General features: G+C 44.3%; 1 protein-coding gene across 2 annotated transcripts in view; it reads right to left on the bottom strand.

Annotated features, from left to right (window-relative positions):
* Positions 1-6,346: 6,346 nt before the first annotated feature.
* Positions 6,347-22,498, bottom strand: part of SUCO (SUN domain containing ossification factor) — a 38,129-nt gene continuing 21,977 nt past the window's right edge. Inside the window, exons 11-24 of one of the 2 annotated variants that reach the window (XM_063406688.1) lie at positions 21,981-22,086; positions 20,042-20,062; positions 19,755-19,810; positions 18,721-18,812; positions 18,192-18,257; positions 15,927-16,001; positions 15,323-15,419; positions 13,261-14,415; positions 12,398-12,485; positions 11,059-11,163; positions 10,005-10,159; positions 9,572-9,663; positions 8,396-8,451; positions 6,347-8,233 (exon numbers count right to left, since the gene is read on the bottom strand). In XM_063406688.1, coding sequence (XP_063262758.1) covers positions 7,787-8,233; positions 8,396-8,451; positions 9,572-9,663; positions 10,005-10,159; positions 11,059-11,163; positions 12,398-12,485; positions 13,261-14,415; positions 15,323-15,419; positions 15,927-16,001; positions 18,192-18,257; positions 18,721-18,812; positions 19,755-19,810; positions 20,042-20,062; positions 21,981-22,086 — 2,611 coding nt within the window. In that variant the 3' untranslated portion in view covers positions 6,347-7,786. The remainder of the gene's footprint in view (positions 8,234-8,395; positions 8,452-9,571; positions 9,664-10,004; positions 10,160-11,058; positions 11,164-12,397; positions 12,486-13,260; positions 14,416-15,322; positions 15,420-15,926; positions 16,002-18,191; positions 18,258-18,720; positions 18,813-19,754; positions 19,811-20,041; positions 20,063-21,980; positions 22,087-22,498) is intronic. The other variant, XM_063406689.1, reaches the window with a different exon arrangement.

The raw sequence follows: 22,498 nt of genomic DNA, 5'->3' as shown, positions 1-22,498 counted from the left end.
TGCTGCCGCTCCGAGAGCCTCAAGGCATCAGCAGCAAAGCCCCTTCCGGGGCTCGGGGCCCGGGCGCTCCTCCCACAGCCCCGCTCCGGGGCTCCGCCGTCCAACACCCGCAGCAGCTCCCCAAAGGCGCGCAGGCTGCTGCCGCCTCGCCGCTGCCCGAGCGCCAGCGAGCCTGTGGAACAAAAGGACGGACAAACTCCCCGGCATCCTGCTCCGCAAGGCAGAGACGGAGCCCAGCAGTCCTCCCCGGCTGGAGGATGCAGAGCCGGTCCCCAGTGGGATGCAGGGGGATCGCTCCGTCCCTTCCCGCTGGGCATCCCGCCCTTTCCCTGGCAGCTCCGCAGGGCGCGGGTCCCGAGGCACGGGGCACAGAGCTGCCCTGCTGTGGGCACAGCCTCCGTGAGAAGAGCAAGAGCAGAGAGAGAGTCGTACAGCCTGAGAGCTGCCCCAGCAGAGCCAGCGCAGGGGGCTGCCTTCCAGAGAAAAACAGGATCCAGACCATGCTGCAAGGGTGACAGACCATGCACTTTTAAGAGCTCGTTACAATATCCTAATGAAGAGAGACAGGGATGTTTCCATTTCCCAGCTTCCATTCCTCCTTTATTGCAGATTTCTAAGTGGGGACAGTGAGATTTTCCCACAGATTTACAGGTGTTCACAGGCGATTATAAACATTTTTCCTTGCACTTTACAGACCTGTCTTGAAGTGTGTATTTGTATGGGTAGTGTTTAAAAAGGAAATGCTTAACACAAGAGCAAACCAGAGATTTGTCTCCTGTGGCTGGAGGAAGCAATCACAATACACAGGCTTTGATCTTGAACATCAAAACTGGGATCTGAAAAGGGCACATTTGAACAACTTTGTGCACTTGTTTCTCTGAAACAAGGGCTCAGCTTTGCCTGCAACCACACCAATAAATCAGACATGCTGACAAAGTCTTGCCTGCACCACCAGACACCCCACTGCTTTTTGAAGATATTCACCAGCCCTTTGCTTCAGCAGCAATCCACAGCACAGGCTTCAACAACTCCACCTGGCTCTTCTTCACACTTCTGGGTTTAAAAAGCAACAAAAATCCAACTCTAACAAGTTCAAGCTAGGTCAGGCTCAGTCCCCTTCTCTTTATCCCAGAACACCAAGGACAGGTCCCCATCCCCTCCCAGAGCCATTACAAGAGAGGGTCATATGATGGCTTTGCCTGGAGAGGATCCACTTCCACATTTTTCTGACACTGTGTTAATGCCAACAGCTTATTGAGGTGGGATTGAGGAGAGAGCAGCAGTTTCCCATAAATGTCACAAGTGTTCTTACTCCACACCCACTGCTTCCCACTTTCACAAAGATGCTTTTTTAAAGGTTGGGTGAGATGGAGAGACAAGGAAACCAACTGAAGCCATTTCAGCTGCACTTCTTTTTCGGGTGCCCAGATCAAGAGCCTGCCAATACCCCACATGTGGCAAACCAAAGATTGGGGCTTTTTTACTATCAAAAGGTGCTTTGTGCACAGCATGCTTTCAGGGAGCTCTCCCTCTGCCGTGCTGGTCCTGCTGTCACTCTCCATTTTCCTGTCACCCCCTTCAGACAGACACTGACAGGAAGAGGGTGCCAGGCAGGGCTGAGTCTGCACAGCACATCAGGGTCACAGAGCCACAGGATGGCTGGGGGTGGAAGGGACCTCTGGAGACCCTGTAGTCCAAATAAAGCAGGTTCTGGTGCCTGCAGGCTCTGTGTTCTGCTGGCTGCCTGCTGCTCAGGTGACACAGGATATCAACACGACTACTGAAATAATGGCAGCACAATTTGCTGGAGGTAGGAATTTTGTCATGTGAATTTTGCTAGAAGGCCTAGAGCCAGAATTTAGGTAAGGCTGAGCCCTCCTAACATGTGGGGCAAGGACAGCTGGGCAGGAAATCAGGGCATAAGAAGGACAAAAAGGGTGTCAGATTTGCCTCCATCACCCTATCCCCCTCTTGAACCAGTCTGTTCACCCTGTTTCCAGCAGCCCTACTATGTCATTTGAACAGGAAGGAATATTTTCCAATGGAAACACCTTCCGTAGCCCTCATCAGAGAATTGCTTCCCCTTTACCAAACCAATAAAAAACATTACACAGACTGCAACAGAGGATTTGCTCAGAAGAACACTCTCCATTCCCGATTCACCCGCAGAAGAGAGGCAGGAGCTCCTATTAACAAGACACACAATTATGCTAAGGTTGATGGCAGAGAATCAGCCAGCAGCTCAGAGTCTGTACCAGGAGGATTTAGGGACAGAAGGAGGACCTGTCTGAAACAGCCCAAAGCAAGCAGGACTTGAACAATGATCCAGATCTAATACTTGACAGAAAATAAACCCTGAAACTCAAAACAACCTCTGAAGTGTGAACCTCTGTGTAGGAGAGGCTCTCACTGTGTTTTGCACAGAGTCTCTCTGGAAGCAATTAACAAATATTTCCTATTACACTAATGACTAGTGGAAATGTTAAAAAGCAACTCTTGAAAGCCAACGGGGCTGCAGGAGAGACACCCGAGAGCAACTGAGAAAGTTGAGAATCACGTGCATTCAAAAACACAGGACTGAACATCATGAGGACAGAGAACTGAATCAGAAGAAAACAATGCAAGAAACAAAGACTGCAGATCAAGCTCTTTGGGTAGAAAATAATGTGCTAGAAAGAAAACAAGTCTGAAGCTGAGAGGGTCCTCAGCTGGACAGGAGGTTCCAGCAGGGAAAGCCCATAGGCTCCTGTGAGAACTCACACACAGCTCCAGACACTCCTGGAACTCACATTACAAGTCTTTGTTCAGCTCCAGAGAGGCTCTGGAAGAAGTTGCAGGAACTGTTGGACAGAAAAGGAGGTTCAAATCTGTCTGTTCAAGAGCAGATTGGCAGGGAGGGATGGACAGTGTGCAGAAAACTTGTGAAGAGAGGGATGATTCCAGCAGCAGAGAGCTCTTAAATCTCACAGAATAAAAAGCCCCCCAAAGGAGCCACTAACTGTGAGCCAAATCTGAAGCAGTTTGAACAGAAAGATGGATTTTTGACTGAACACTGGTACGGATGCTTGTGAGAGCTGCCTCCAAAGGGAGAGGACCTCCATCTGCTGAAGCCTCAGAGGAATATGGAAGGCACCAGAAGTCACACAGCCTTTGCAGTTAGCATCAACATCTTCACGTTGTTTTCTTTATTACATGTTTATTAACAGTTTGGGTTCTCAAATAGGGGTGATGCTTTTCATTTCCTCAACAACTGCTCTCCTTGCTAGGAGCATCTGTTGCACATGTAAAGCCATGGCAAGGACATTCAGATATTCATTCAAGAAGAGGTTTTAAAGTCCACTTTAGTTAAAGTTTAGTTAAAGTGTTAACAGCTCTGACCTGGCATTACAGTGCTTACACATCCCTCTTCCAGTGTGCAAGGTGCTCTGTGCTCTCCTTCACCCTGATTGCAACAAGCAGCCCTGAATTCCACAAAAGAGGGCTCTGTCCTGAGGTGAGAGAGAATCCAAGGAGCTAAAGCAGATGAGAAAAAGAGGAGTAACTAAAACATTTCTCTGCAGCTTTCATTTCTTTTGTGCCCGTGGTAAGTGAAGGGAAATGAGGTGGAGTGGTTCTGAGGTAATGGGATCTATTCTGGGAACAGAGCAGCAGGGTCATTTCATGGTGTACAGCTTGGTGATGGCACAAAACCCAACAAGGTGCTGGGGCCAGCTGTGAGGAAGACCAAGAGAAGGTGCAGGGGTTGAGTTCCCGTCCCCCCCAGCCAAAGGAAGGAGAGGACAGTCTCAAGCCCTTCTGCAGGGTGTGTGCCCTGCCCCAGCCCCTGGGTGCAAGGCCAGCCCTGGCAAACACCAGCTGCCTCTGCTGGCCAGGGGTGCCTGGTTGGTACTTGAGTTTTATTTCTTCTTGGGAGCAGCCAGTCTCAGCCCATTGAAGACAAACACTGTGACTGTGCCATTACAACTCACAGAAGCTTTGGTAGCTGCTCCCAGGTATTTTTCTGGGAGAAGAGAAATAGCAGACAGGGACTGTTGTTTGCTGCGAGATCACAGAGGGCCCTGCAGCTGGATGGAGGCTCCAACCACATCTAACAAGGGAGAAAAACAAGCCCCGAGGTGGCAAACGTTTCTTTTCCATCTCTAGGTCCACAAGGGGCAGAGCTCAGCTCCTCTGCATGGCCTCCCAAAAGCTGCCCTGCTGCGTGGGAGCTCCTGGTGACTCGAATGGAAAGCAGCACAGCCAGGGCCAGCTGCAGCTCCCAGCCCCTGTTCAGTATCAGACAGCAGGAAGGCAGCAGAAGCCTCCTTGGAAGCTTCTTTAAAATCTATTCTGCTTACATTAGAGATGGGCTAAGGGAGAAAGATGAGTGAGCTTGAGCGCTCCTTCCCAACCTAAGCTTTCATGTGGACAAACTCCGGAAGAGGTTCTTGCTGAGCTGTCACAAAGCCCTGCAGCAGCTGCTGCTGGACACTAAGGGATTCCAGGAGATGGGACACCAGGGCTGCCCACAGCACTCAGGGCTCTCCACTCCACTGTTCCAAGTGAAGTGGAACATGTTTGTAGCTAATTAAGCAAAGCCTGCTAAGCTGTTCCATCCCATGCTGTAACTTGGCAAAAGCAGAAGCCACACACCACCTCAGATTTGGGTTTTCTGCTTACATCACCACACAGCTGGTGGAGCCTGTACATTTAAAAAAGCCTGTATTTCCACTCTGATATTAGTGTCTATAACCTAAACATTTCACTTTGGCAAACACAGCAATTCACTTACACCAGGCATGTGTTTGCACCTACCCACCCTCACATGGAAACCTTTTCAACCTTGGGCTCAGGACCTGCCCAAGGACTGAAGGACACCATCCTCACTCCAGCACACACTTCAGTTCTGGGTGTTTTATACCAACAGCTGTTCACCCTTTGCTTGCAACATCAGGAATTTCAGACATAGAAATTGCCTTCATCAGAAACTATTAATCCCCACATAAAGTCTGTAACCAATGTAAGAAACACAATTCCAAAGAACCAAATTTTAAAAGCCAGATTGTGTGACACTAATAAAACTGAAAGTAAAAAATGACTCAAGAGCCCACAAGAAAGGAAAACATTAGGCAATAATAACCTGATGGTAAGAGAACTTTTTTTTTTTTAAGTGGTTACAGACAACTAAAAGCAGTGAGGCAGCAGCAGGTGGAAGCTGTGGTTCAATCTCCAATCTCTTACCAGAACATGCTCTCAAGTTTGCAAAAGTGTAACTGGCCCTGTAGGGTCCTTCAGATGCTTTATTGCCATGTACACTGCCATGTCCTCATTACAGGGCAAGCTTGAGCACACGGATTTTTCCAGAATGCTTCAACTCCTTAGACCCAGGTCAGGCCCAGTTTGTAACAGGTACAGAGGGAGCAGGGTATTAAGGGACTGGTTTAGAATGCATTTGGTTTCACATCTGCAATTGTTAACTTGGAAATCGGAATGTGTGCTTGGGATTTCAACAGGCAGCCTCGTTTATCAGCACAGTCTTTAGCTCATAGCCAGAGCATCAAGAGGGGCTGTTTTAAGAATTCAGTCACCTCCAGCTTCAGGTAATTCTTACTGAAAAGCCCAGTGGTTGCCTGGGAATTAAAGGTAAACATGTTTCTATAACACATGACAGATCACGAGGAAGGAGTAAGTAAAAGAAACTCACACCAAAACACCCAACACTCTCCTCCCTCAGCAAACTCCCCATTCAGTTATATTTTTAAATCATAGTGCTCTGATGAAGCAGAGTCCTGAGACACTCCAGTGAAAACTCAGTGCTGGGGAAGTCTCCTCTGACAAGCAGATGCTGGCCAGCCTGTGAATTTGGCATTTGGCTGCACACAGTGCTGCTGGGCTTGACAGAAGTCAGTCGGTGGTGGGGGACCAGTAAGGGACAAACTTCAAGCAGAAAACTCTGCTTTGAGATAATGACTCTCTAAACTTTCCTTTCAAGGCCTTTTGTGCCTTCACAAGCCTTAGCTCTGAGTATTGAGAGGCCATTTCACACAGTTCTTCTCACAGAAAGCCACCACACGCAGGGAGCCCCCAGGACAAGGTGTGTGAACTGACCTGCTGGAAACCTCTCCAGCAGTTTCACAGGGCCACAACTCCTGACCCTTTGGACAAAGCACCACTCAGCCCTCAGAATCCACCCCCCACACTTTTCTTTATTTAAACAGAAAAACACATCTAGGCTGACAACTTTATGAACTCCTTACTACAGCCCAACAAATCCCAAGCCCTAGTCCTGGACTGAAATTTTAAGACTAGTCCTTTGCAAAGAATGTAAGCCACAGGTTTCATTTTCAGAGGAAAAAATGCCAGTCAATGAAAGACAAAGTGTTCAGATTTATTTGGAAATTCACAGTTTCTAATGGCACTACAGCTCTGTAGTCACATACTCCTGCTCCACAACATTGGATGCTGCACTCTGGTGGTATGAATTTTCTTCACCCAGGTTTGACATCCTTCTGAATTCAGGTTCAACACGTCCGGTTCCTGTGCTCTGACTGGCTAATTGTGCAGATCAACTCTGAAAGCACATCACTTTAAAGTACTCATAAACTAACAAGAAAGCAGCAAAAAACAAAGGCTTTAAATAAGTCACATTACATACAATACCCAGGAAAGGCATTAGATCTGTTAAAAAGGGTACCACTAAAAGTGCTCAATAAGTTAACTTATTTTGTACAACGTGAACCTGTAACACCTGTCAAAAGGAATAACCTTTTGTTCCACTCACTCAGAACCACACTCAACAGTTCAGCAACCACACATCCTATAGTATCCACATACACAGTCACAGTCAAAATAAAAAAAACTTGAGTATGAAATACCAGCCATACCAACACTGCACATTTGTTAGCCAATACAAAAGCAAATCTTATGGAAACACCTGCTGTGAGACGCCCAGGCTTGGCAAACTCAACACACCCAGAGCAGGCTCCGGGAACGCAGCCTCACATTCTGCAGCACAACAGCAGCGAGCATTCCTCATCCAGCTCCCCAGAGAGCTGCAGCAGGCCATTCAGGTGACACATGCATTCCTCAGCCTCTGACTCCATCACCAACAGGAAATCCTGAAGAGCCACGTCACTGATCTCAGTGTCAGAGTAAGCTCCCATTGTGACCGAAGGTGCGAGTAAACACAATTGCCATCCCTAGTGAGAGATATTCCTCAACAGTTTGCAAAAGAAGAATCTAGTCAGGCAAGTCCATCTCTTGGTATTTTTACAGTATCCAAGTCCACATTACTGAGTCCAGCTGAAGGCCAACACATGTCCCTTTACAGCACTGTAGTGTTGCATCTTCAAAAAAAGCTAGAGAAATTACAAAATAAATCAAATGACAAACAATTGTATCTCCCCTCTTCCAGTGGCATTATAAATAGACAAAAGGCACATAAATATGGGAAGGTGCAAGAAATAGGAACAAAGCTAAAGGAAGAGGATTAGGCTTTTATCCCTATTCCACCCAACAAACTGGGTTTCAAAAAATCTCTGCCCCATGAACTGTGAAAAAAAACCTTTATAAAATGAACCCTGCCCTCCCCTCCCCCCAAGCTGTTCTCATAGGAAATTATCAGCCTTGTAAAGCTGCAGCTTATAGCCACGATTGACACAATCCCATCTATTTAAAAAGGCAGAAACCAAATTTCTGAATACTTTCCAATGAGTTGAGCTCTTCGTCTCCCACTATCCTCCCACAGAATACCACAGACTGTTCTCAAACGAACAAACACTCTCCTGTTTGACAAGTTCAGCTAGGTTTAGACGTGTCCAGAGACTGTCGTGACACCGAGTGTTCCCACTGTGATATCCTTGTTTCCTTTGATTATGTCATGCAGACTCGGCATCGACCCCGACTTAGTCTGTATTAGAGTTTTTATGAGCTTCCCTTGGTCTGACACTTTTGAGCGCCTTCGTTTTATGGCCCTCTTCTCAGTTTTTGTCTTTTGGGTCTGCCCGTTGCACAGACTGGTGCACGCCGAAATGCCACAGAAATAGGACTCGTCCGACTGCGACGACGTCTCGGAGCTCCCTTCGGACGGAGGGCCCTTGTAGGAGGAGTGATAAACATCCCCAATGTTCGAGAAGTCCCTCTGGTTCGTGAAGGGCTTCCTTCCTTTGATCTCCCCGTTGGCCATCGGGTGCAGGGGCTCTGTTGTCGGCTTAATAGTCTCTGGTTTCTCACTCTTGTACTTGCAACGCTTTTTCTGAAACCACAAGTGAAAAAAAGCAGCAGTGAGGTTCTGGAAGGCAAGCAGAGCATCCAAGCCAGGCCTAGGAACCAGCAGGGAGAGCAGCTGAGACAGGGCACCACCCGCCAGCACAAACACCTCAGCCCCAGCAGCTCCTTCCCCCCACAGGGACGGTACCTTCTTCTCTGGGGAAAACTTCAGGGGCTCCACAATGTACAGATCCTCTGGATCCACTGTAAGAGAACAAACAGACACTCAACAGTGCTGACACTGCCAGCTCTGGAGCAACGCAGTCCCAGCTAAACAGCAGCACGACAAAATATTCCACTGAGCAGGCATGTTTTTCCCTCTCTCCCTTTGTAATTTAAGGGGGCACAACACAAACACTGGGAGTAAAGTCAGCACAAAGAGAAACCCAAATTCCCCTGTGCTGTCATGGCAGCTGCCAGTGAAACACACTTGAAAACTCCAGGCTTTTTCACAGCTATGGCCATGGGAGAGGTGCAAAGAACATCTTTTGGGGAAAAGGAGCAGTCAGTGAGTGTCCAAGTCCAGGAAAACAAACTGCTCCCAGTGTAAGAGTGTTTCACGTGCAGCCTGTCCCTGACAGTGCAGATGTGCACCTACCAGCGAGGCAGATGCTCACACTGACATGAGACCAGCAGGGAGAATTCAGGAAGTGTTGTTTTGAAAAAAAATAGTCTAGGCCTTGGATAGCGTTCATGGCATCACACTGCCAACACAAGAGTTTTAATGGAGTTTTATTCACAGAACAAAAACCTGTGAGGCAACTGTGCTGCACCCACAAGAGCTGTGCCAGCAGCATCCTCAGTAGTTACTGTGATCTGCAACACTTGCTTTTGCATGACACTCATGGCCTAAGAAATCAAAACTCAGGTGTCCCAAATCTACCATGAATAGTGCAAAGATCAGATCATTCCTCATACCCAAGCCAAGATAAATGGTCTAAGTTTTCTTACTGAAGTTACTAAATTTGAATCCTAAATGCCTGCCAAGTTTCAAACATAGGCTATCAGGACTTCAGGAAAGTAGGACACTCAGACTGCCCACATCTGGCATTTCCAAGAGAAAACAAAGCTACTTTCTGCAAGCTTCACACTTTGCAGACCTGAATGCCTGCACTGATTGCTTTTAACCCCAAAAAACACCTGCAGAGCAGAATATATCTGTAGCAAAACCTGCATTTAAGGTTTTACCACAATTCAGCACTGTTCTGTGAGTATCTGGTAACTTGTTCACAAACCACCTTACCTTACAGAACACATACATGAACCACACACTGTGCAGCACTAAGAGCAACACCCCAGATCAGAGGTATGACATGAATAATACCTTCTTTACCAGCTAGCTGAAAAGACTGGGATCTGACCAGTGGAAGGGAAGTTCTTCTTTTCAAATTCATATCATCGTAGGAAGAGAAACACCTAGGAAATTCCAGAAAGCTTTTTTAACACATTTTTCTCAGGACTTTGTAATGCACATGTCTCATTAAAAATCATTCTTGGCAGAAAGACAGAACTGTTTGCTGAGGTGTCCAAGAAAGCTAACAGACACAGTACTGTGCTTGCTACCAGTTATCAAGGCATTGTTTTTCAGGTGCAGTAGCCCCAAAATGTTCCTAGGAAAGTGGCATGATTGAGAGCCCTTTGCTAGCAATTCTGAGAAAGAAAACTTAGAATTAAAGCAGAGGTGCCAGTACCAGCACACTTAGGAAATATTACTAAAAACGGCAAGAACAATTAATTTTAATATATAAATACATTACCTTTTGGGGCTAGGGTAGTGATTGCTTTTGGGAATTTTTGAGAGGTAATCTTCACAGAACCGAGAAGGGCTCCTGCACTGCTGCACGAAAAGCACCAAGCCCAGAATGAGGCAGAGAACCAGAGAAATCACCAGGTAAGTCTGGCGATCAGAAACCTGCAGGGATTTGAGACAGCTGTTGAAGACAGAACGATTCCAGGATATTGCCATTCTTCTGTTTTAAGCTCTAGAACACAAATGCTATGTTCTCAACACACCTTTCTTTAATTTCACTAAACACCTGTCCATATTTGAGAATTTTTTCAGAGGTTTGATGGAGTCTACTGGCTGTGCAGCATTTGAGGAGTGAAGGCTGGATCCCACTAGCTGCTAACAGGATACGATTCCCCTGCCTCCAACATCAGCATAACTACAGAGGCACCCAAAAAGTGCATCCCAGCCTCCCTGAAAGCAATACACTTCCCATAAGAAGTCATGCTCAGAAAGTATCTTTCTGCCTCACAGTTGACATGGATGCAATACTATGGCAAATCTAGACTGCGCTTTTTATCAGCTGACACTGCAGTCCTCCACAAAGCACCATTATAATCACTTGATACTTGTAGTTTCACTGACCACAGCACTCATAAACAGGGCCTTAGCCAGCCAGGCATCAAAGGAGGAGTCTCACCAAATGTTAGCTCAAGGGAGGTCTTTGGCAATATGCACAAAATAAAAGATCATGTTTATGGTACTGCTTGAAATGCCAGGCAGGCAGAACATAAACATTTGAGAGAAAACGTTCCTAATATTGCTGCCAAGATTTCCCTAATCTCTAAAGATGACAACAGCCAGTGGGGGAAGGGCAAGGCCACCTTGGCTCAGGATACAATCATGGGGGCTGGCTAGTGGGGCTGCAGTAACTACGACCAATTTGCTGTGCACAAGACAGCTCATTACTGTTACTCAAATTTGCAGCTAGAAGTTTAGGATTAAGTAGGCTGGAAGCAACTGCAGACAACTTAAAACTTCATTTGCAGACCCTGGTCTCTTCACACACTCTGAATTGCGATTACCTCACGTTTCAGTTCCGCCACGGTCACTGACAGGTTGGAAGCCAGCTGGGTCATGTTGGTGAGCTGTGCTTGCAGCAGCTGGATTGCCTCTGTCTGGCGCTGATCCTGTGAACAGTCACGGGCACGCTGTCAGTGGCCAGCTTCCCACTGGCACATGCCCTCATGGCTACAGAATCAGTGCTGTCTGTCTCACACACGGCACTCAGCAGCCACGTGGCCTATCCAGCGTTGTTTTCAACACAGTGTTCACGTAACATTTTTATTTGTCACCTAACATTTCCTAACATTATGCCACACTGCATTTCATTAGAGAGACTTCTGCTGTCCTCACCAGGGGCAGAGTGAGGAGGCAGCCCCACACAGTCACTGTCAGGAGGCCACAGAACACACACACAGCTGCCAGGCACAGCTCCAGGACAAGGCTGATGCAGGAGCCCAGAGCAGCCAGGAACAGCTCCTTCCCAGCTAACAACTGCTCCCTGGGAAGAGCCCCAACAGGACTCAATCCTATCAGAAATGCAGGAAGGTGAGCACAACACCAGGGAGACTAACCTCAGGCTGAGCAGCACTGATACTCTGCCAAAAAACAACCCAAACCCAGCCCAGAAAAGGCAAGACATGAAACTTGCCATTTTCTTCCCTGTTCAGGGATGAAGAACTCCAGGCCTGGGACTGCACTTCAGAAACTTTCAGACAGTTTGGGATCAAGTCTGCTATGCCACATGCCCTGCTGCTTTAGTGAATGGTTAGCACAGCTGCTACTGCTCTATTTCACAGCTGCTCAGGAAAGCCAAGATGGCAGAGCAGGGAAAACCCACATTTTAAAGAATGAAGTAAAGTTTCTGTTGCATGCACTACATTTCTAAATGCAGATTTGGCCTAAGCCATTACTGTAGCCCTTTGCCTTTCCATAGGCTCAGTCTCTTCAGCAGTAGGGAAATTGTCTATTGATACTTTAAATCAGATATGAAAAATGAACCAAGTTTAAAAAATTGCTTTGCGCGCAGTTACAACCAAGAAACGAGGGTTGGAACTGACCTGGATAACTTTTTCATTGACAAAGACACTGAAGAGTTTTGGCCATTACCAGCTGACAACTGATCTCTTCTTTAAGTACAAAATCAGAAAACAAAGCTGAAAATGGCTTTATTCTGAAACAACTAAGAACATGTCTAAAAATCTTACTATGGAGAAAAATAGGGAAGCATGGAATGGATGTTTTTAAAAGGCAGATATACAGCCCAGTGGAAAGAGGATTTCTGCACCTCCATGCAAATTCTTCATTAAAAGTAAGCCCTTCTAACTAGGAAAACACCTCAATACTCCCAACAAGTCATACCTGCTCTTCTGCTATTCTTGAGGTGTTCTGAAGTTTTATTATTGTTTTATTGAAAGCCTTCTGCATTTCTTCCATTTGTTTTCGGTACCTAAAATGGAAAGTGTTTAAGGCTGAAATATTAGTGCATAAAATTCCTCAGCTTAGACTTGTCTTCAGAAAACATGACTATGCCAGCACAAACTTTCTCTTTGCCCAAAGAGCTTTATTTAAACATCAAAGGGGTACCTGCTTTTAAGCTTCACAAATAAAGATATGCCTTTTTTTCTCCCCCCACGGTTATGGTCAAATCTATTTCAACACCTTCAAGCTTACTGCCAATTTAGGGAATTCACTCTGGACAATAAATTTAACTGTGAGCCCCTTCCTTGGAACCAATTCTGAAATGGGTACATCTCCCCACCCTCCTGTAGCTAAGGAACACCATAGATAAACACTCATACACAGAGACATCCTTCACAGGAAACTCTTGGTTCCCTCTCCACAGTCACTTATTCAACCAGAGTTACTGCAGATAACAGGGTACTTCAAGTGGAAACAGTTGAATAAAAAAGGCATTGTAGGTCTGTGACATTCAGTTCAACAGTAACAGAAGGATGTGTCCTTTTGTAGAAAGAATTATGGACAGGATTCATGCCTACATCCTGACAACACTTTATCCTTTAAAAAACCCACAGCAACATTCCTCAATATAAAACAAACAGGATTTGATCTGAAATACAAAGGGAAGCCCTGTCTCACAGGGTAACTCCAGCAGTCACCTAGGCTTGGCTCCTCAGTTTTTCACAAAGCTTTCAGCTGTGATTCACCCTCTGCCCCACCTCCTCTGTACTTCACAGGGCTCTCTCCAGCCCTCCTGAGCTCACCTCTGACTGAGCTCCTCCAGGTAGCGGCTGCTGAGGGACATGTTGACCTCCAGGGCCTTGATGCGGTTGTTGAGGCGCATGAAGACAGATTCTTTCTGATTGGATCCGTGCACGAGGTTCCCGTTGGCGTAGCCCAGCTCCGTGGAGTTCTGCAGCTCAGCATAGAAGTCTGTGGCTGTTCTCTGCGGGCCCCCCGACACCGGGAGCGCCATCAAAGCCTCCTCTGCTGCCTGCTCGTCCTCCTTTGCCTCGGCAGGTGCAGGAGGCTCTGCAGGAGGCACAGCAGGCTTCTGCACTTCTGCAGTGCTCTCCTTTCCCTCCACAGCGTCGCTGGCTACTATGTCCACTGTGCTTTCAGGCTGCAGAACAGTCTCTGTAGGCTTGGCAATCACTGGAGTAGCAACAGCCTCTCTTGTGCTCATCTCCTTTACCTCAGTGGCCACGCTGGTCTCGGGGCTTTCTTCTACAGCTGAGCTCTCAGCCTTTTCCATTTCAGTGCTGAGCTCTGGGACATCCACCTGGGGAGTCGCCCTCGGTGCTGCCTGGCCTGGGTCCTCTTTTGCAGGCTCCAGCACCACGTCTGTTGTGGGGGATGGCTTCACTTCGGAAGTAACTTCTAGGAGGAGGGACTGAGAGACAGTCTGAGGATGGCTTGGCTCCAGCTCAATGGACTCTGTGGTCTCGTTACTGATCTCCTCATGGGCTGCACTGAAGTCAACAGCAACAGCAGGCCCGGGGGGCTTCTCAGCTTTGCTGTCCGACTGCTCGGGCGGAGGCTCCTCGGCTGCAGCCCGGGCAGGTTCAGCCGGAGGCGGCCGTGGCTGCTGCGCATCCGCAGGGTACGGCGGCCTCTCCTCACCCCCAGCTCTGCTGTGCTGCCGCTGCACGGCTGCTGCAACCGAGCACCACCGCAGCAGGTACTCCGAGAAGGTGGAAATACAGCACACTGCTGCCATGTCACAGCAGTACTGCTCCGTCTCCACCTCAAACCATGCTGCTGCCTCCTCCTCCTGCTCATCGCTGGACAGCAACGTTACTGTGGACTGGCTTGTATCTTCCTCATACTCTTGCACTAGCTGAACAATTGGGCTTTCTTTAGTCAGATCCACCATTAACTGCTCTTTCTCTATCTGTGGAATATCTGTAGTAACAAGTCTACAAGAGAGTTAATGACAAGTGTTAATTCAACAGTTTGACATCCCTGCTCTAGAAGACTGTGAAAGTAAGTCTGTCAGAAAATTAGCAAAGCTTAGTCCAGTGACCAAAGGCCAGTTTTGAGACAGAAATTCTGCAAGATAGTATTTTCTCTGGTGATTTTCAGTCCCAATAGGCAAACAAATTATTTCAATCCCTGTTTCTTAAATACCAAGCCTTCTCAATTAGATACTGCCCTTTCCCCCCCACCCTGAAAACAGTCAACAGTTCAAATCCCCTTTTTTACACAGCAAGCATCTTACTCTGCTGATGCAATCCTCAAATGCAAGAATCACAACATCCCCACTGACCTTCCCCAGTCACAGCAAGAGTGATAGAAAACCATAAAGCCACTAAATACAGCACAAGTCATGTCTTAACATTTAAGAGGCAGATCTTGGCCTGAAGCAATTGTAATCAACTGAACAACAACAGAATCTATACAGAACTTCTCTCAAGCTCACTCTGTACATTTACATACATGTTTTCATTAAGGGCAGGCTACCAAAGTATAAGCTTCTATGCCAGAATTTTGTCAATATAATTTAACTGAAGTTTCAGCAATACAATTTACATTCCTAATTAGTCTCCCTTGCAGAAGACCACTGGACCTGGACCATTATTAAGCCAGTTTCTGTGTCAAAACAGAACACACCACAATGGAAATAGCTGTAATAGACAGTAACTAAAACACTAATTTTCTCTGGTTAGTGCCATTACCATAGTACAGATTTTACCAAACACTTGCTTTTTCCCTTGTTTAAGTCTGCATGGCATATCTAAGTATTCTACTACCACAGACTGCAGACTGGCACATGTCTGTCTGTGCCTAGAGCACATTACAAAAACCCCAAGAGCAATCCCTTACTCTGGTGAAGGAACAGGTGTTGGTTCAGGCAGTCTTGGTGCAGCTGTTGAAGTTGCAGGTGTGGCAGTGACATTTTCAGACACGCTTTTGTTCCCAGCTGCAAGGAAGGAGGAAAATGTGAACATGGAAATTCAAGAACCATCTTTGTTTTCAACAAATTCTGAAGTCTGGGTTCATTACTGGTGGGGTTTTTTTACTATTAAGTTTGCTACCAAATTAATTGCAGATGTAATCCAAAGTTATCTGAATGAAATGCTTCTGACAGTTTATGAGCATGATGTTGTGGACAGTCTCAAAATACTTCCAGAAAGAAGCAGCAAGTTAGGACTTCACAACTTCAGCTGGGTAACACAGAGAGTAAAATTCTCCAAACAAAGCTGAACAAGCATATGTGTCATCTTTGTACAGGTTTTCCTCTCAGCAAATTCAGCATCTTTATTCCACTTTTCACAGTCACTAGGTTCTATGACACTAATTAGGTGTGCCACAAAAATGTGAAAAAAGTCATTTAAACTATCATAGACCATCCAACTCCTCACCAAAAAAACCCCTTAAAGAAATGCAAACTTTCCAGAATGCTTTTCATCTAAAAAAACTACAGTACCTTCAGTTTCAGATGACTCTTCAGTTTTGGCTCCAAGCATATTAGCAGCAATGTTCACCATACTCAGGATAGCATCTAAAAGAGACAACAACTACTCAACAAGGGCACTCTCAGAGGGCCCAGAGGTCAGCAGCACTGAGAAATTGGCTATTTTGCAAATTGCTTGAAAGGAATCACAGTGTAAGGACGTAGTATCTGGTCATTCTATCACACTGGAGGCAGCTGTTTCTTTTAAAGGTAAGTGTATAAGCTAGAAACATGTATTTGAAAACCTGTACCATAACCTTAATATATGGCTTACATATATATTTATTTTAGGGACCTGTTAAGTAGAACAGTTCCTGTCCCCTCTGAATTCACAGAAGTAAATTCCAAGAGGGCCTGCTTTAGATCAGCACAGATATTAAATACATTAAATACTCTTTGTTCTTGATATTGACAACAAACAATTGCCAGGCTTATATATATTTTTGCCAGCACTGTATCATTAACACACATTTCTCCCCCACCCACCACCACACAGCAATGTATGTCACATGGCCAAGGTCATTGCATTAGAGGCATTTTAGCAGCAGTGACAAGGTGTGACAAGGTCCTTGGGCTCTGGGAAGCTGTGTTCAAAACTTAGGTTCTGCCTTTGCTCCAGAACATGCCAGAAGCTGCATTCCTGATTTATGTGACTTTATCTGGGTTTGTATAATGTGGAAAGTCACAACAGTCAAAAGATGCTAAACTTCAGCTATGGTTGGTTTCTTACACAAAGTGAGAAAATGAGGGAGAATACAGAGTTGGTGTGGAAGCTTTACAATGTGGGAGAATGGCAAGAGAGGGAACAGTGAGCCATCCTCAGAAGTTCAGACTCAGGAAAACTGCAGAGTGCTTCTTATGAGATTGAAGTCCTCCTCAGAGCACTCTCTCTCTCACTCTGCATTTAAGATGCAAAATGGAAACCCGTCACATTTGCCTATGTGCAGATAAAAAAACCCCACCAAAAAACAATACCCACAAACTCTTCCAAAAGAGGAGCACTGACCATCCTGACAGAGAGGAAAAGTCTCAGGAACAAAACCCACCAGCCAGAACTAAATGCTGGTCACTGCAATGTTTCACTGAGTGTATTAGAGACAGCTGAGCACAATCAGCAACAGGCATTTCAAATCGTTTAATCTTAGATTTAGGAGTCTAAAAAATTAAATGGAAAGTCACTGCATTTTTCAGACAGTGAATATCAACTTGTAATACTGCCCTTGCAGACAGATCATGTGAATATGCATCAACAAGATAACTTGAAGATAGAAAGTTTAAAAGTCACAAATAAGAGATGACCAGTATCAGGGAAGAATTTACTGCTTTACCTCATCTGTGAGAGGCACACATTTAGAAATAAACTGCCTTTTCCACTATTTCCCTTTTGAATACTGCTTAAGCTGTGAATATTCCTAGCCACGACCTTATTCTCAGGAGACAACAACGTTCTACAAGAAGTAACTCTGATCCACTACAGGATGAAAGCAAAGCCTGACTCCAAACAGCATTAACTGAGTGCAAATGTACACCAGAATAACAAATCTTCATTAGCTGTGACAGAAGAAAGGGTGGCACAGTGCAAGAGCTCCTTAGGAATTGGTGTGTGGAGGTGATACTACCCTGAGTAATTCAGCAGTGAAGAATACCATTAGAAGTGAATATTCAAGGATTCTCAGCCAAACAAACCTTACACACAGAGGCTTTCCAGTGGGAAAAGTGAGAGGAGACAAAGAACATTCAATTCTCTCAAAAAAATATACAGCCCTTATGAAGAACATAAGTTACAGTATTTACATAAAGCCTTCTCAGATATAGTATTCTCCATCCTTCTCTCCTCCTAAAGTTGTACAAAGTAAATCTTTATATTGCCACCTGTAAGTTAAGCATTTTAATTAAACACAGATTTCCAACTACCAAATTATTAAGGTTCTACAACACTTTAGCCATTTATGACCCTATGCAACTTTTACGTGATTTTCAGTACTCAGAATCTTTAAGTACAGAAAACAAGTTTCTGCAAAATAGCTATCCTTACAAATTGAAAATTCATTTTTAGAACAGTAAGAATAATCCCAACTCCAAATTTTTAATTATTCCCATGAAACTAAAGAAGAATCACAAATTGCTTCAACAGAATGTGAAAGTTATAGATGTTCCACAACAAAATGTCATTCCACTTTCAATTGGCACGTGTTGTTTTAAGCACAGGGATAACTTTTTCTCATAAATCATACTCACTTGTAGCAGAACCAAGAAGATTTTTAGAAGATTTTTCTTCTCCTGTGTTATAATCCAATAGATAATCTGTGTATAAAGAAGAACAACTCATGACTATTAAAATTTAATCTGTCATGGGCAAAGAATATAAACCTTAAGATTTAACATGTTATTCAGTGATGTTAACTTGACAGTGTGGAAATAAAACTACAGAAAGCTTGAGGTCAGATTTTACAAACTGAAATGGGCACTAAGAATAGAACTGTTTTGTGTGAGCAGCTTTATTTTAGTAATCCTTTCCTACTGCCAGCACATGAAGAAATTGTCTATTCTGCCAAGTGTATCATTTTAAAGCAATCCTCTACATAGCTACATTTAAACACATTGTTTAAAACTTCAAAGAATTGCTGGAAAAGCCCAGAAGTGTTGCAACACTGTCAACAAGTAAATTTAACAGTCAAATCTTTCATCATAGGCAGGAAGTGATGCGCCAACAAGACCAGCACAAGAGCTGTCTGAATGGCTAAAAATGCACAAAGTATTTGCTTACCATAATCTTCATCAAACAGTTCTTGTCGTTCAGACTGATACTGAGAATCAGCTATTTCTTCATACTCTTCAACCATGCTAGTACCAAATACTCTGTGATCAAAGTTTTAAAATAAAATAAAAACCTAATATTAGGAATGATGACATAATTGATAAACAGCATTACCTTTATGTAACAAGTAAATTAGATACAGTAGTTGCAGTCAGTTAAGCAAGATCAAGCATCGGGTATGTTTATTTTCTCTAAGGTGTATCTACACAGAAAACTGAAACAAGATCCTGTTTCTCATTCTAACTCTAAAAAGTCTCTTCCTCCTTTTAAACCCACACCTAGACTTCCTTGTCTTTGGCTTCCCATGAGCTCTTACATCTCCTCTTCAGTCTCACCTCTGACTTGCTTTAGGTGTATCTATTCAGAACTATTTCACTTTGCATCCACATTCTCTTTGACCTCTTCTGCCAAAATTAAATCAAATCAGTCCAATTTAAAGCAGTCTTGTGAACTAAAAATATGGTTTGACTTCTAACACTAGAGACCTCCCAGGTTCAAAACCTGGTTTTTAGGAGCAGCACAGGGGCTGCTGGTTCTCTGAATTACAAATTCACAGGAGTTTCTAGTCAGCTACTGCAAGCATAACCAACCGCGTGTGCTTGTGGTGCCAAACAACAGAGCAGCTTCCAAAAAGCACTCGCCACACCTGCTCTTTTTAGTTCCCCTTGTTCCCTGTTTTGCTTGGTCAGCCTTGAAATGCTCATGTCCTGCTCTAAAGCTGCTCAAGGCTCCTGTTTCCTCCTCCCCTCCCCCTGCAAATATAAACTATTCCTTACATACTGGAGAAGCAAATAAGAAGATTCAAAGCTTCTTTAAACAGACGTGAAAGACACTACACAGCAGGCAGGTCCGGCAACTACTTCAATCCACAATACTTACAAGTAACTGGAATTGAAAATTGGAATTGTTGCCCAACTATTCCAAAAACAGACTAATCCTCAATGCAAGGAGGTAGAAAGACTAAGCAAAACACAAGGTATTACCTTATAAGACTTAAAGGACAAAAATGTTCTGATCCAAAGTGTGATATCAACTCCACCTAAAGAATAAAAGGTACTTAAAATAAAACTCCAAAGACCCACAGAGCCAAAAGCTCACTCAACATAAACATTCAATCTTGAAATTGCAAGTTTTGTTTACTCCAGGGAGTTGCAGATTGCCCACAGCAGAAAAGCCCAGATTTACTCTTGCCATGCATTAAAGAGCTGAGCCGCAGCAGAGAACACCCCAGCCCCATGCATCCATCACTCCAAAGGAAGAGGTTGCTAACCTTTATGTACTTGATGAACATCTGAAGCGAGAGACAGGAAAGGAGAAAAAAAAAAAAAGTAGATGTCAGTACAAAGGCTGAATACATGCCACAGGCAACTACAGAGCCCTGCTGGGTTTAATTCAGTACTACAAACGCCTAAGATGACAGGCTGGGAAGGATTAAGTCGTAATACAACTTCATCTGCCTTGGGTAGCAAGATTTCAGCTAGCCCTTGTACCTTGCAGATTGAAGGTAACATGCAACAAGTGTTTTATTAAGCAATTGAAGTTACTCAAATTTTCAGGGCAGCATCACTGCAGATAGAATACTGAAGGGTGTTAAATGTACTAAGTGTATTCTTTCCCCTTAAAGGACACAGACTACAGAAAGTGACTCAAAAGGAAAAACAAAAGCATGCACTCTGTATGTACTGATATACTGCTTCAACTCAGTATAAAATAGTTCAATTTACAGAAGCACTATTGCAAGAAATAGAGCAGCTCATGACAGACTTGGGAGCTCCAGACATCTGTGTATTTCTAGTGCAGCCTTGACTACACATGGGTATTTATTTAATCTGAGTTAATTTGCAAGCATTTATTAAACCATTCTGTAGACACTATCACTGAGAGACTGGAATATCTGCAAGTGAGACCAAAACAAATAATCCCACAAAAGTACACTCACAAAAAATCCCACTGTTTTTGATACAAGTTGAGTAAGCCACCTCAAAAAATTTGACTTTTGAAAGTATTTTGGACTCATTCTGTAGACCAGACATACTTAAAAACTTGCTTACTTTTTGCACTATGAAGTGAAAATATTATGAGAATGAGCCTTTGGAAATTTTACCATGCTGTATTATTCAAGGCAGAGCACTGTACCCACCGAGGGATTAAGTGCTGCAGCATCTACAGGAATTCTGCAACTTCAGTGACAACGACAGTTACCTTAAAGCATTAATTCAGCCAGAAAACAGAACTAAAAATAAATCTCTATTCTGTGACTCATGCAGAATTTCTGGGTAAAGAAGTTAGACAATTATCATTCATAGCTACTTCTTCATAAAAGCACAGAGCATACTTAAGGAGCACAAACTAATTTTTTTTTTTTTGGCAATTCCATAATTGGAAGATACCACATCACTGAGGAGGACCTAAAAGGTCTGTATTTTATTTGAATTTAAACCTTCACTACAACCCAACCTTTTCACAGAAGCTTTTATCCAAGTTCAAGTATCACATTCATTATTTATGGAGTTTTATTCCCTCTGAGTCTCCTGAGTAAAGATAGCTTAATGCAAACTATTTTGAAGGTGGCAGTATCATGGCAATACTCCAGTAGCAGTGAGCATAAATAATTTACCTGAGTCAGAGTTTTGATTGAATAACTACAAAACTGCACTTGGAGTCTTAATGAGAACCAAGATGCAAGCATTTGCACTTTCAAGTTCAATAAAATGTACGGCACAACATGGTACAAAAATTTCAAGGCATATTCTGATCTGTGCTCCAGAGACTGAGTGTGCAGTGTGTGTATATATACATATATATCTAAATAGACAGATACAGATATATGTATATATACATAGAGCAGGAACAGCCAAGAAACAAATAGGTCAAGGTTCTCCTGATCTTACATTCAGGGGACAGGTGGTTAAGTCACACAGAACAGAACTTTGTCTAGATTTTCCTTAATTCAGGTATCAGCTGAGTTTGTACTTGGACCCAAGGGGCTTCCCAAGAGCCTCTCAATTACCAAAGTGAGCAAAGTAATAAAGTCACGACTGTGACAAGGATTTAGTACCCAGACAATCCCAGCTGGGGCTGCTAATTAACCAAGGGCAATTAATGGTAAGGCAGGCTTTGATAACACTTCTTGGGATGCTGTTATACAGAGAAAACCCAGCAAACCCTCCCCTCCCTGAGGAACATGGCAGCTTTTGCAGTATTGTTACCTTAACATATTTTGCATACATCTGTTCATCCAGAGGAAAGCTCTGGACATTCCTTTCATCTCTGGCATGGAAAGTACCTAATTTAATCCATTTGTTTGTTGGATACCTAGAAAGGAAACAGCAGAGTCAGGTAATGAAATGCAGGAACTCACTGTTTACAGGTACTTCCCTAAGTTTCTCCTAATGCCTTCCCAGAGCAGAAATACATTTTGTTCTTTCCAGCTGCAAGGTAGCAGCAATGTTCCCAACCCAAAACCCCAGCAGGACCTTCACACAATCACAGCAGTGTGCAAGGCCTTGAAGCACAAAACCCCAGACTTATCCAATCACTGAAATTCAGCCAGTCTACAGTGAAGCCCCCCAGACAAACAGTGAAGAACACAACACCTGACAGGTTGTACTACTGTAAGCAGGCTGTAGAAAACTGAGCAAAGCAAAGCTAGAACTGCACAACAGAACAAGTGTTCAAAGTCTAACCCTACCTGCTTTAGGCATCTAAGAAGAGAAGCAGTTTTTCT

This window comes from Prinia subflava, chromosome 10 (assembly GCF_021018805.1).
Source record: "Prinia subflava isolate CZ2003 ecotype Zambia chromosome 10, Cam_Psub_1.2, whole genome shotgun sequence".
NCBI lineage: Eukaryota > Metazoa > Chordata > Aves > Passeriformes > Cisticolidae > Prinia > Prinia subflava.
The sequence above is the reverse complement of the archived record's forward strand: the minus strand, read 5'-3'. Positions and strand labels throughout refer to the sequence as shown.